The 16,277-nt window shown below is 35.5% G+C and overlaps 1 protein-coding gene across 1 annotated transcript in view; it reads right to left on the reverse strand.

Annotated features, from left to right (window-relative positions):
• LOC122797694 (chymotrypsin-like elastase family member 2A) overlaps positions 1-16,277 on the reverse strand; it is a 96,070-nt gene that overhangs the window by 11,815 nt on the left and 67,978 nt on the right. Inside the window, exon 4 of the mRNA XM_044066228.1 lies at positions 13,188-13,337. Within this exon, the coding sequence (XP_043922163.1) occupies positions 13,188-13,337 (150 nt within the window). The remainder of the gene's footprint in view (positions 1-13,187; positions 13,338-16,277) is intronic.

Below are 16,277 nucleotides of genomic sequence, written 5' to 3' on the forward strand. Positions count from 1 at the left end.
TCTCATCCAGGAAGAAAAGAGGTCATTGTTCCCCTCTGCTCAGCACTCATTAGACCCATTATAGAGTACAATGCCCCTTTTGGAATGTACCTCACAAGACATCTGCAGCAGCTGGAAAGGCCACAGAAGTACCTCACAAAGAGGATTACTGGCCTCAAACAGATGCCCTACATTGACTGTCTCAAAAAACTCCAGCTTTACTCTGTAGCATATCACCTACTCCGAGGAGATCTCTGCCTAACATATAAAGCTATGTTAAACCCAGAGCTATTGGACATGCTACCCCTTAAGAAATCCCAATACCTCCGAGCTACATGCTCTAGGGACATAAACCTTGTCACCACAATAAACAGGACATGTTGGATGGATAAATTCCTGTCCCAAAGACTTCCTATACTCTGGAACAAGCAAAGTTCCTCATTAGCACTCTTCAAGAAAAATCTTGATGAGTGGATGGGAAATAGGAAATACATCCCGGGGATCACTTGGGTGGCATAAGCCAGGGAACCTTGTTGGCTAGGCTTACTTAGGCCCTTGGGCCAATAGCCTAGTACCTACCTATGAACTTATGAACCTATATATAAAAAAAAAAATATATATATATATATATATATATATATATATATATATATATATATATATCTAGACACACACACACACACACACACACAAACACACACACACACACGCACACAAACACACACACACACACACACACACACACACACACACACACACACACACACACACACACACACACACACACACACGCACACACACACACATGGACGCACAAACACACATATATATATGGGTCTACCTGACAACGTCGACAGCTCAGAACGCTGACACTGAGAACACCGACGCCAGAAGATCGACAACTGAGAAGACCGATGGATGAAAACACCGACACTGAGAACATCGACATGGGAAAAGGCTGTGTAAGTATGCAGTAGTGACGGACGTTAGGGTGCGAGTAACGTAAGTGTGAGATATTGACGGTCTGTAGGGATAGGGGTGGGTTAAGTGAGTTAGGGTTAGGGCGCGGGTTAGGTAAGTGTGCGGTAGTGATAGTCTTTGGGTTAGGGGCGGGTTAAGTGAGTTAGGGTTAGGGCGCGGGTTAGGTAAGTGTGCGATAGTGATAGTCTTTGGGTTAGGGGCGGGTTAAGTCAGGGTTAGGGCACGGGTTAGGTGAGTGTGCAATAGTGATGGACCTTAGGGTTAGGGTTTGGGTTAAGGTTGTAGATAGTTGTGTATGTGAGGTTTAGCGTGGGTTTGTAAGGATTTTGGTGTGCTTGTGTTGTGTGTGTGCTTTTTGGACAGGGGATTTGTTTTGTTTGTTGATTGTCGTTATTATGGTGTGTTGGGCATGTGAGGTTTCATGTTTGTGAACTGTCGGTTATGTGGTGTCAGTGATTTCGTTGTCGGGCATGTGAGGTTTCGTGTTTGTGAACTGTCGGTTATGTGGTGTTGGTGATTTCGTTGTCGGTGTTGTGATGTGTCGGTGTTGTCAGGTAGACCCATATATATATATATATATATATATATATATATATATATATATATATGGCTTATATGTGTTTTGACTCACAAACAAAAGCAAATGCAAAAGAAAAGGTGCTAGTAATTTACATAAAGAATGCAAAAAAGGAGGGCAGCTTGAGGAGAGAGGTGAACACAAAATACAAAAAGGTTGGGGATAGGGTAAGGGAAAACAAAGGTCAGTCTGTGGGAGACCAGTAATGAAAGGACACAGGAAAGATGGGAGTAGGAAGCTTTTCAGAATAGGAAACATTATAAAGTATTCCAGATATCTATAAGAACTAACAAGAAATCAGAACGTTTGCTCAATGGTCAAACCAATCCTGTGAGAAGGAAAATATGTTAGCTAAATTAAAGAGGGAGAGTGCAGGCATTGCAGCATTACTGGAAACCCAATGAATGGACAAACAGCATCTAACATTTTGGAGGAAAGAATATGAATTAATGGTGGTAATGGTGGACTCAATGTTTACAGAGTAAGATGCTGTGGGATAGTTATACTAGTGAGGAGACAATTCCCCTTCCACTTTATAGGAAAAGTAGATCAGATGCAGAACATTTACCAGTGGATGGCAACAATTTAGACCATCTCTTCCCCCCAGAATGAAATTTCAGGAGATACGGGAAATAATCACAGATGCCCTGCAGTTTTCTGTGGTTCTTTAATTATCATAGGGATGGGAATCATGTATGTAATATAGTTTATTCAAGACCCTTGGAATCAATTAAAATTTAATACAGATGAAAAGAGTTTAAAAAAGTATCCCATCAGATAGGTTTAGAAGCCATGTGGCTTGCCAGTGACAGGCATATGGAAGGAAATGGCTGTACATACTACTTGGACAGACATAATACATGGTCAAGAATAGATAAAAGGTTTATACTGAGAGAGTAGGTGGGCCAGGGTAAAAAGATGGATGGTTGCTGGTTAGTATATTCACACCTTTCATTCCTTTCTAGGAGCTGCGTTAATTACTCTGAGGGATACACAGCTGGATATTCACTGTACAGATTCTAGATGAGGAGAAATAGGCAGAAAGGTTTAAAAATAAAATCAAGCTTCTATGGCACGTTATGGCAGGGAATGGAAAAAGTGCAAGTCAGAGAAAGTTAAGACCATAAGGTTGTCAGAAAATCTGAATATTTATCGAGAGAGGAATAAGAAACATGAATATTATAGCATAATAAGACAAATGGAACTTAGGCAAAAGCAAAACAGAGGATAAAAACATAAGGCAAAGAGAGCTGAAGCAAATGTTTCAAGAAGTGGATAACAAAAGAATACTGCTAAGGAGGGAGTTTATATAAAGTATATACTTGTCAAATACAGCACGAAGTATGACAGTGATAATATTAAGATTAAGGCAACAAGACAGAGGGAGGCAATGTTTGATCTAAAGAATGTACACACAGAGAAAAGGTGACACAGACCTCCAAACTACTAGCAATATTAGCTGAGTATTATACAACCTTATATAAGAGTGACAGAGGCAACATAAAATGGCTGAAGAAATAAAGCTGTATCTAGACCAATTAAATCTACATAGACTGACTAGAGAGAAATTGGATGGGTTAACTAGAATGCTCGTAGACAAGAAGGTTATTGAAGAGCTAGAGAAATAGTTCAAAGAGAAATCCTCAGAGGTAGATGGAGCACCCAGAGAGGTACGGTACTTATAAGGGCTGATTTGATTAGGGTACACAGAGAGTTATGTGACCTAGTAGTACAAACAAGGGATGTACCTTGGATCAATAAATGGATAATTTATTGCCCTTAAATATCAGAAATCTGCTTGCTACTTTTAAGCTAAAGTAAGTAACAGAAAAAAAACTACAAAGGCTACATAATTTGTTTTATTTTATTTCAGTTAATGATGCTTTCTAAAATCAGTCATTGATAACTACTGTATTTTTCTTTTGGAATAAGATCATCCATGACTAAAATTGGGTTGTAGCTTAACCAGACTAAATAGCTTGATGGTCACTTATTTTTAAAATGCAAATATAAAATCTGTTTAGAGAAAACAGATTTGTGTAGCAGATGTGATTGTCTTTCAGACATTCTTTGCAAACTAAAACAAAAAAATGTAATTTTAATGAATAACTCACTTTATTTGTAATGCAAGCTAAACTAAGAAATAGCAAACAACTCAAAGACTGTGTTAGTCTGGTCTTCTTCATATACCATTCTGTTTTATTTTGTTTCAGTGTTAAGGCTGTTTTTAAAAGTCACTAGCTGATAAAGAATTCATTTTTTGCTAACATTAAATTATGTTATGCAAGAAGGGTTTTAGCTGATAGACATAAACTTAGTTACAAACTAAAATTGGAATCGAACTTAAATTTATTGATCACTTATTTTTAAGTGTAAATATAAAATGCATTTGCATGTGCAGAAGTTGTAAATGTAGATCATTGATGATGTCTTTGGAAACTAGGATACACCAACAATTTTAAAGTAATGAATCATTCCTTCAGATTGAAGTTCATTTATAGATGAACAACTTTTGTATTTATCCTGTCCTTGTCATTTGTTTCTGTTTGAAAGTTATTCACAATTTTGTTATCTTTGGATTTTTTTGCCTAGTGTGTGCTGATTAACAAGAAAATATTGAAGATCTATAAACCAAACACATCTAATTCATTATAAATATTTACCTACTGAAAAACATTCGCATTTGAGCTAACTTATCTTGTTTTGCTTTAAAAGTATTCACATTTTTTTGTTAACCAAAAGTTATGTCTTCTTTTCCAATCACTGTTCTTATTCAAGCAAAACGTGGATAAATGGATTGGGAACAGTAAATGCACCCTGGTCTGGCACCTACTATTAGAGAAAGAAATCTTGTAACTGCTTGGCCAGCCGTGCACATGCATAGACTCACCCCCCAAAACTCTTGGGAACCAATACCTCTCAAACTTTACTGAAAACATGGGTAGGCTTAAAAAGGTCCCCTGGGTCAATAGCCTGGTATTCTACTATTATATTAAGATACTTTGCAAATGTCAAGAAAATATCTGTAATAAAAGTAATGATTTTATAGGTAAATTTGTCAAAATGCATATGGTATATACAGAAATACAATATAATATCCATTTTAGATATTACCTTAAGTGACTTGGAATGTGACAAATGCTGCTGTAACTAAAAACATTTAAATGAGTTCCTAAACCCTTAAAATTATGTTGCAAAAATGGGGGTGATAAATGTTTGACAACATAAATTCAGTTTTTTTGCTGGCAAAGGCTTGCAGATGCCCCCAAAATGGGTATGATAAAGATATATGTATCTGATGTGTTGTGTTTTTATTTCTGTGTATCTCCATTCTTGACACTCATCAGACCTTTAGCAGTGTCCACATCTTAATGCATCATAAGGCATTCATCTGCATCCTTGGTGCAAAGTCTCTAAACATACTTCATTTATTCTACCTGTAAACATCTAAAGCAAAATTCACACACTATGCAACAAACAACACACACACACACACACACACACACACACACACACACACACACACACACACACACACACACACAGTTGTGCCTTACCTAAAACAAGCCCTAAACTCAAATGTGCACTTAATTCAAAAGAACAATAAAAAGCTAAAGCAAAATATAGAATCCATCTTCCATTCATTTTACTTTAATGAAAGATATCACCATACACTATGAAACAATGAACAAATTTCAGGCCCACACACACATACACACACACACACACACACACACACACACACACACACACACACACACACACACACACAAGCACACACACGCACACATACACACACGCAAAATACAACACATCATAGTCTACTTAAAATATGGCGTTAATCTACACTTTCACTTTAATGTTAAAAAAAGTATAAACTGCAAACAAAATGCATGTGCACAGTGCCCCACAGAGTAAGGGTGCCACCTAAATGAACCCTTTTGAAAGTACAGTCATTATTACTAGGCAAAAGAAATTGGCAAAATAAATAAATAAAATAAATAATGCTGGCTGATCGTCTATACTAAGCTATTCATCTACGTGTTGGGTTTATCTTTGTATTGCAGATAGAATTTTGTCTGGAAAGGGTCTGAGAAGGAACAGTTCTCTTAGTTAATAAATAAGTTAAAAATGAAACTATAAAACTGAGAACCCCTAAAAACAAATAATTAAAAAAAAACTAAACTATAAAAGTAAGAAGGCCAAAAATGCATCATTGCTCTACAGTATCCAGGTAGGAATACTGGTCCAAAAAGGCTTTTCAGGCATAACCTTTGCCATCACACAAAACTATATTATTAGGTCTGTAGTAGTATAATAAAGCACTCAAAAGTAGAATGTGCAATACAACAAATACATAACTTCACATCTGAAATGCAATGACATAAAAATGTAGTAAAAATATATAAAGTGAAGTACTGCACATGTAGTATAACAACAGGCATATAAACAGATAATATAACAACCCAACCACTTAAAAAAGGTGTGTGATAAATAGAGGGAAACAGGGGATAAGAAATTACGTGATGTGCAAAATTAAGAAACGGGTTTTAAAGGGGAGTATAGCAAAGCTGGATGTAATAAAAGGTGTGGGATGGTACAAAATACGTAAGAAATTAAGAGTGATGGCTATTGTGAGCAAAGAAGTTATGAGGTTCCCCTGTTTACATTATAAAAGTTATAATGTGCCTGCTAATACTTTAAATGTGTTGTGATGAATAGAGATAAGCAAGGGAAAGATGCTTATAACTGATTAGTGGTTAACTAGTATTCCACTGGCTAAGTTAAACTATTAATATCATACTAGAGTTGTTTGGGGTTACAATAAAACCTAGTTTGGATGCCAAAAAGTAACTATCTGTTAATGTAAAGCAGAGGTGTGTTTATTCTGAAGATTCTTGAACTGTTTTACAATTTTAGTTGCTGGCTGACAACCAACTCATTGAAAGCCCACTCTTCTAGTAAGGCAACTCAGAGAAAATGCCTCCTTTCAGTTGGTGCTTTCCTGGTATTTTTGAAGAGGAAGTACACCTCTTCTACCCTCAATAACCTAAATATACTAACACCAAGGTCAAAGGACTATTTTCAGAGGATGCTGAGTAGCCTTAATCAATGAGTGGATCATCTGTGTGATGAGAGTTTTGATTTCTTAAGTTATCTAAGGAAGAAATTGAACCAGGTCATCTTTTATCTAATGGGAAACATAGAATCTTGCTATGATAGAAAACTCTTGTTAAAGGGTTATATGACATCAAATCAGTAAAGAAAAGACCAGTTAACATCTAAGACAAAAATGAAAGATAACAGATCACTGTATGTATGTAGCAGGTAGAGACATGTGGCATGTATCATAAACCAGTTTATTGACCAGCAAAGGCCCACTGGATCTAACTATCCCATTTCAGTGGTGACCTAGTAGTGGTCTTGGGTTAAGAGACTTGCTTAGAGTCATATAGTAAGCAAACAAGGTGGAAGGAATCAAACCTTGTACACAGGAAGCAGTTCATTAATAGCTCAGAACTTTAGCACTCTGCACTAACTGCCAGACTTACATGTTACAATATATTTTTGTGAAGGCAACTGCATTGACAATACACATGTATATCAACTGTCTAATAAAACCAATGGAGGAACTGCAATGGTTTACAGTTGTGATGGCTGCAGTTGTTGACATGTACATTTTGTGCAGGACTTATTATAGTATTAGTATTTAAAGGACTGGGGTAGTTGCACTGTAGTCCAGAATCATACATCTTAAGCTGCACTTGTACTGTTTTAGGGCACCAAGGTAATAAAATGTCTACTCATTTAATAGTCTCAACACACAGTTAACATTTCTTCATTTATTTATTTGTAGAGACATGGCATGTTTATGTTTCCTATACAGCTGAGGTGTCCATTTATTGTGTTCCATTTAGACTGTGAATCAGGTATGAATGTCACTGTCACATGACTATAGTGATATCTGGGTCACAGAAGGATATTTAAGTATAGTGGAATTCATGCTAATTTCATGATGCAGGTGTATTTAATTGTTTTGCTCAGTTTCATTTCTCCAAGTCTTCTGGGTTTTTATGCCATGATGGGAATGCACACCATTCCTAAGGCGAAGTACAATTAACATTCATGAGATTAGTATTGTTTCAGTCTTTGAAGTCAGCCAAAAGTGCTCTTTGCTGCATCTGCAATGTGCCCACAACTGACTCCTTTTGCAATTCATATAGCGTTACATGTATCAGTAACATATCTAAATATGACTATAAATTCTTTTTTATGAGACCCATTGCTCCTGCTACTGTTGTCATCCTTCCACATTGCCCTTGTTTCTGCATGTAAATCCTGGTATTTTATGCCTTTGTGTCTCTCTGTACATAAGACACTGTAGTCACCAGGTGTAGCAATTTCAATAATCAATGCTACTTTTGTCTTCTTATCATGAACTACTGTATCTGTTTTTCCCGTATCTGTTTTTTGAACTGTTGGTAATGGGTGATCCCATGTGATACAAACTTCATCATTTTATATAAAGTTTTGTGGCTAATGCTTCTAATGCTTCTCAGCTACTTCAATATTATAATGTTTGCACAATCCTCAGTGCAACAACCTTGCTAAATTATTATGCCTTTCAGTATAGAGGTCTTCTGCCATTAGTGTATCACACCCACTAACAAGATGTGTGACTGTTTCCAATTCTGTTTTACAAAACCTGCATTTGTCTGTTTCTCCAACATGTTCAGTGGACTTTGTAAACTAATGTGTACGCAATCTACTATTCTGGGCATGAATATTAACCTTTCATCTTTTGACTTAAATTCACCTTTCCTTAACCATTCCTGCATTAAATCCTGATTCGCATGAGGTTGTTCCATGAGTTTTCTGTACTTGCAACTATATTTATACATTTTCCACATTCTCACCTTGTCATCTGATCCTAAACTTTACATCCTTTCTTTTGTTTTTGCACATTCATTTGCTGCCTGATTTTTATCTACTTCTGGTTTGATTTCCATTCCCACTTGACAACAGTATGTTCCTGCTAAACTAATGGAAGTTATCTTAGACTTGTTCGCTTCATGTTTTAAAACTTTCATTATGTTTGGATCTGGTTAAGTCAGCAGATACATATACAGTCCCCATATTGCAGATCTATACATGTAATCTATTTCAAGGAGGCCCATACCTTCTTCAGAATGGGGACTATATAATCTTGGTATACACTGATTTTTATAAATCATTTGATAAGCATGAAGCATTTGTCTTGTTTTCCTGTCCAACTGATCCAATACCTTTTGGGGGCAGTCAATCACCTCAAAACTGTAAGTCAGAAGAAGAAGAGCAAATTGTTGGACTTTGTTTCCCAATGTTAGGGCTGTTTTCAGTATTAATTTTAGTCTTCGAAATATTCCTTGCCAAGTTTTATTCACATCTGTTCATGCTTTATTGTTGATCCTTCATCAATTTCCAAATATTTATACACTCCCTCTTACTCAAGTTCTTTTATATCACATTCCTGTCGCAGATCAATATTTTCTTGCAGCTTTCCTGCTTTAAAGGTTGCTTTTGAACATTTATCAAGACCAAATGACTTTCTTATATCATCTGAAAAAGTTTTTTCCCACTTGCAGTCATACTTTCAGTTGCTCATCTAATGAACTATACAGTTTTAAATTGTCTACGAAAAGAAGATGAGAAGTCTTTACATTTTATTGTTTTCTGTGAGCCAAATCGTAACCATTACCTAATCTTTTAAGTAGCCAGCTTAATGGGTTAAGGACAAGATAAAAGAGCAATGGTGACAAAGAATCACCCTGAAGTATCTCCTTTTATTGTTTATCCCTGGAATAATAATTTGTCATTCATCATGGCTTAGCTGTAAAGTGATTTGCCACTGTTTCATGGTCACTGTATTGTAACTGATCAATGTAGGGTATATCTTATATATTTATAAGGACTCTTTTGCCCATGAATGTGGGAAGCTGTTAAATGCTTTTTTGTAGTCTATTAATGCCATACTTAGATTCTTCCCCCTTTTACAATACTCCATTATGACTATAATTAACAACAAATGATCGTTTGTTCCATATGACTTTCTTTTGTTATCCTTTTGTTCTATTGCCATAATTGAGTTTTCTTCTATATGACTATAAACTCTGTCAGCATCAATTCCAGTGTATAGTTTTTACATCATCAGAAAGCAAGTTGTTGATCTATAGTTTTCGGATATCTTGCAGGTTCACTGTTAAGGAGGGAGTATCATTTTTCCTGTTGTTAACTAGGTTGTCATCTGTTAAGGGTTCACATATAAATAGTTCATACTCATGGCTAAATCTTCATGTAAAGATGTTAATACTTTTAGCCAGAAGATATGAACTGTATCTGAGCCTGGGGTTTTCCAGTTAGGAGCTTTTCTTAGTTTTGTTTTAGTCTCTCTGGCTGTTACTTCATCCTGTTTCATGTCCTGTACATTTGAACTTCTCATTCTTTCTTTTATTTCTTCTGTCCATTCAGCATCTTTGCCATGTTCCGCAGGATCTTCATAGATATTTCTCCAAAATGTGCCTATTTCTTCTTTTTTGGTGGTGTTTCTATTCCTTTTGCCTTGTTTTCCAGTTCTCTATAAAACTTTTTTGGGTTATCAATAAATTGCTTATTTTGTACTACATTTGTTCTGAGACAAGTAAGAATGCACCAGGGATATGGCATTTATGGACACTGTACTACAGTTAATAAGATTCAAGTATGGATGTGCCATGAATGTGGCAAACATAGTTACTATATTGCATTTACTGTGAATTAGATACAAATGCATCTGTGAGTCAGGTAGAGACATGCCATGATTTCAGTGTTTATAATCACTCAAACCTCAACTGTACAGAGTTTTGCAAAATGTCCAGCTTTTTGCCTCATATTTTTGGTCTGTTCCTCAAAATGTGTGGTTTTCTGTCAAATCATTGAGGATTGAAGTTACTAAATAATGACAAACATTTCAGTTTCAGACTTCATATCTTTCATGAAAACGTATCCCGTTATTTTGGCAACTTTTTTAGTGCAATATTTAAAATCTGCCCCTAGTTCTGGGACTTTGTCCCCTCATTATTTTAGGCTTTGTCCACATTCCTTTTTGAAATGTATGTCACTGTAATACCTTTGTTGTGATTCTATAGGAATGTACAATATATTATGGACATTGTGATGCATTTAATGTGAATCACATAGGAATGACTGCATATCATTTGCTATAAGTCAGATAGGGGTATCCCATGATTAAGGTGTTTATGAGTACTGTATTCCAAATAATGTGAGTCAGGTAGAGACATGCCATAACTATGGTGTTTATGGGCACTGTACTACAGTTGCTATTAGTCAAGTACAGCTGTGCCGTCATTACAGTGTTTATGGGTACCATACTACACTAACTGTGAGTCAGGCAAAGATGTGTTATGTCTATGCTGTTTATTGTAACTGTAGTAGATTTGCTGTGAGACCCCAAAGGATGTGCCATGATCATAGGGCTTATTAGCAGCACTGTGCTGTCCATTATGTGTGAGGTATTTTCCTTTTGTACTTCTGTGATAGAGGATCTGTCTTGTTATTTCTTGTATAATTTGTAAGATCTAACCGTTTCCAAGTAGTTTTATTTTTCAGCAGTATGGCTTAATAACCACAAGATGGCAGTGTATAAGTGTATGATTTTACTATTTAAGCACTAGAGATAAGGGAGCATCTTAACCTGATGAAGTTCATATTTGGAATGAACTGGACAAAAGCACTAATTAAAATGATATTGGGTTTTACTTCTTGTGACTGCAAGTGTGTTTTTTTTATTTGTACTTCAATCTTGTGGACAGATTTACTTGGTTAGACTACAGACTTTACTGAAGTGAATGAGTAAACAAGATGGGTAGCTGTGACTATAGTTTTTTCTTGTAACAGTGAAACTTTTGAGTTTGATGTATGAAACAGTGTGCTGCTTATCATACAATGACAGCTCATTAGTATTCAAAATTGAGCATGCTGAGTGGACAGCCAAATCAGTGTGCCTCTTGTAAATCGAACATATACCAATGGAATAAACTGTTGCCGCTGAAGTACCATTGAATGTCATGACTTTCTATTGGAATATGTTGAGGAACAGAGCAAAACAGAAGAAAAATCAGGCATGTAAGAAAAAGAAACATATCTGATTTCCTACCATTTCTGTGCTGTCCTTTGTAAAATCTTAAAAAAAAAACAGTACAGAGATTCTCCTGTCTCCCTTGCTTCTCCTGCAATGTACTGATATACTGTGAAAGTGTGGGGACACAAGTCCCATATGCATGCTCAATACATCAGTACAGAAGGAAAAACGCAAGGAACACTTTAGCATCTTTATACAAAGACATTAAGAAAGGTAGGCAATTTCTTTCTTAAATAATGTCTTTGTAGATTGGTGTGGGTATATCAGGATTTACCTACACTCAGTCGTGGATTATTGCTTAAATGTGTCCTGAAACATAACTAAATAAATGCAGGTCTTTGCAACTTTAAGATGAGCTGCCTATTTTTGGGTCTATATTAGAACACAGAACGTTCAAAATTTCGAGTGTTCTAATATCGACCCATTTTCAGCGAACGCTGAAAATATGGAAGAAACAGAAAACTTTCCTAGGGAAAGAATTTGGTTGTCCATTTCTGTTGCTTCGGTATTTTCAGCACTGTGGTGGAAAGTTATGGGTTGGGTTCAGGTAAGTGTGCGATTGTGTGGATGTGAGGGTTAGGGCGGGTTAGGTGAGTTAGGGTTAGGGCGCGGGTCAGGTAAGTGTGTGATTGTGTGAACATGAGGATTAGGGCGGAGTAGGTGAGTTAGGGTTAGGGTGCGGGTGAGGTGACTGTGCAATAGTAACGGACCTTAGGGTTAGGGTTTGGGTTAAGGTAAGTGGATAGTTAGTGGTGTATGTATAGTTTAGTGTAGGGTTAGGTGTAAGAGTTTAGGTGTATGTGCCTAGATTGCTGTTTGTTTGGTGTGCTTGTGTTGTGTGTATGTGTTTTGGAACAGCAAATTTTTTCCCTAGGAAAAAATTTGCTGTTCTGAATGTTCAATGTTTTCAATTTTCGATTTATAGGGTTCGATATTAGAACACTCGACATTTTGAATGTTCTGTGTTAATATAGACCCCTATTTTTCTGTGGCCATGCAGGACACCCATTTATCTTGGATGTAAATACATAATTAGACTTAATCGCACATAAGCCTTAAGGACATTTATGTACATTTCAGTGACAGATAATGGCATGTACAAATGTTGACTTCTATTTCTTCATAACTCTGATAATGCTAAATGCTATAATTTTGCCTAACTAAAATTATATTGCCTAAGTTTTGTATGCACAGCAATATTTAGTTAATTCTTTAAACACACATAACTGTAGATATTACTAGAGCAGAAGAAACTAATTAAAAATAAAAACACAAAACACAGAAGGTTTGTAAACTCAGATTTTTAAGTCAAACGTTAAAAGTTACTTCATGCGGACTAGGAGATGACTAATATGGCTTGACCCTTGAACAGCAGTCAGGTAGAAACTGTCAGCATATTAACAGGTTAACATTTGTTACATCTGACTAGTCATTGCAAACTTCCATGAAAGGTTAAATGTAGAGGGAACTTACACTGTTGATCCAATCAACATAAGCAGATACTCGGGTGAAAACAGTCGGCTTCTTGAGTTTGTTACAGAATGGATAGGAACCAAAACTGACAATGCCATGAACCTCCCATGTTTCAGATCTCTGACAGTTCAGGGGACCACCTGCATCTCCCTAAAGGAAAACAGTCAGCAGTTAATCTATTTCACTAACAACTGAAATAGTCTCAGCATATTGTGTGATAAGACTCCTAGGACATTTTTTTTCTTAACAACAACATAGTTACAGCAGAAAATAACCACTAATGAGACATCATATGATCATTATTAGTATTTCTCTCACTGTGATTGGTGTGATCTTTTCTCTTAAACATGTTACAGACATTCACAGGTTAGCTAGACAAAATTATTGTCATAAATAGAATAACAGGTATAACCTTTAACCTTTTCTTCGTGTTTGGATGTTTAATTATGAGTAAGCAATCTGTTACAATATAGTCATGTATTTCAGTGTGCACATTACATGTCAAGGTCATATTCCAACTATGGCAAAAAAAAAACAAATAATAAAAATGCACCAAACCTGGTTAGCAAATAAATAAATAATTCAAACAGACTACAAACACACAAATAACTAAATATAGCTAGCCCCCCAGTCTTGCCTAGTGTGGCAGTAACATGATTTAGGCTATGAGGTATTAAATCAATGTGCTTCAAATTGTAGTTCTGTGCTTGATTTCTTCATTTTCCATTTACCTGCTGTGCAAACTTAAACAAATAATTTAACCAGGGTATACTTCAGGTTCACCCATAAAGAAACGTGCTTGTTCCTAATGTGCTTAGATACTACTCCAGAAAATTCATTCAAGTTAATAGCGCTAGGGATATGGTCAATGTTATGCTGGGGTTGTGTTATGGGTAGTGTTACAGCCCTGCATACATGAAGGATTAAGAAAGTATTATGAAAGAAGCATAAAGGAATATGCAAGTTTATTTAAAAAAAATAATAATTAACAGCCTAAACTTTGCTCTCTAGTTTGAGGAGTATAAGGCTATAGTTAGGGGGACAAGACTGCATTTAGGAACAGAGTTATGCAGTCATTTTACATAGCAGGAAATTGAATACATTAAGCCAGATAAGATTAATTATCCTAGAAACTAAATATATGTTTAAAGAAAGATATCATTTTCATTACGCTACTTTATATTATGAACATTTTCTTCTTCTTTTTGTATTCTGCAGTGAATAGATAGCTATAAGTAAAACACAGACACTGTAAATTTCATCTAGCCTCAGTGACGTGCTTATTCTGTTTAGACTGAGATGTCCACAGAAGCTATGCCAACCACTGTAGCAAGCTCATTAAGATTCACGCTTTATATCCTTTATCCAATAACTCCTTTTTGAAGAAAGGAAATATATATAATGTACATACATGTATACACACAACACCCACACACACACACATACACACACACACACACACACACACACACACACATATATATATATATATATATATATATATATATATATATATATATATATATATGGGTCCACTTCACATGACTGAAAGCTCAAAATACTGAAATTCATTTGACTGAGTCCACAATCCCGAATGTTCAAAATACTGAAAACTCATATGACTGACGTTCAGAATAGTGAAAGCTTACAATGCCGAATTGCTACCAAATGGCAGTGTGTACAGTACTTTAAGGTAAGTAAGATCCCAGAGTTAGTCTATATAGTTTGGGGGGTGTGGGTGGCTTAGCCTCCCACCTAGTTTGTTTTTTTATCAGTCAGTCTCAGTTAATAAGGTAAGTAAGTAGTTTTTAATTTTGGAAAGAGTTACTTGTTAGTGTTGTAAGTGTGCATTTTTTTCTTTTATAGTTTTCATTTGGTGAGACGAATTGTAGGGTGATATCTGAGTGGTTTAGTTGGTTTTGTGAACCTAGGTTTTGTGAATGTTAATGTTATTTGTGATGAAATGTTTGGCATTCACGGAATTGTGCATATTTTGTTATGTTAAGCAATTCACAGGTGAAAGGAAACACATGTCATCTATGGCTTAACATTTTGTATTTTGCAATTCAGCATTCTAAGCTTTCAGTATTCTGAATCAGTCAAATGAACTTTCAGTATTTTGAACATTCAGGATTGTGGACTCAGTCAAATGAATTTCAGTATTTTGAGCTTTCAGTCATGTGAAGTGGACCTATATATATATATATATATATATATATATATATATATATATATATATATATATAAATATATAATATATATATATATATATATATATATATATATATGTGTGTGTGTGTGTGTGTGTGTGCATGAGCAGTGAATTTAGTTGACAATTGTTTGGTTGACATCTGTTTAGTCGACACATTTTGGTTGACTAAGCAAAATGTTGTCAGATGTACACAGTTACACAATATGCCCTTGGAGTTAGCATATCTAATTAGCAGGGGGAGTGAGGGTTGTAGCTGTGTCTTCCCCTGCAAAAAAATTATATTTTTATTTTTTTAAAGATTAAAGTTTTGCGTGCACCAAGGTTGTTGCTTAGCACATGCATGGTAGCATGTCAATAATCACATTGTCAATGTTTTGACTATATATATATATATATATATATATATATATATATATATATATATATATGTATATATATATATATATATATATATATAAATATATATATATATACATATATATGTATATTTAGTTTCACTTCATAATCTGGAAATGCTAAATTTCGAATTTCAGCATTCCGAGACCATGAAGCTGAAAATGCAGAATGCCGAAAGTGCATAAGAGCGAATTTGAATGTTTCGAAACCATGCTTATGCATTTCCGGTACGTTGTTTGAAGTGTTTGGCTGATATGGTGTCTGAAATTGAAGGTGAGTGAGTGTTTGTGTGTGTTTTGTATGTGTGGATACAGGTAGGGAGGTGTATGTATAAGCGTGAGTGTTGGATTTGTTGGTGTTTGTGTATGTGTGATGTGCATTTGTGTGCGAGTGAGTGTAGAATGCCGTGGTGTGAGTTTTTTTTTTAGTTTTTATATTTACACACACACACACACACACACACACACACACAGATATATATA

The sequence above is a fragment of the Protopterus annectens genome, chromosome 3.part1 (genome assembly GCF_019279795.1).
Source record: "Protopterus annectens isolate FY-2018-M chromosome 3.part1, PAN1.0, whole genome shotgun sequence".
In the NCBI taxonomy this organism is placed as follows: Eukaryota; Metazoa; Chordata; order Ceratodontiformes; family Protopteridae; genus Protopterus; species Protopterus annectens.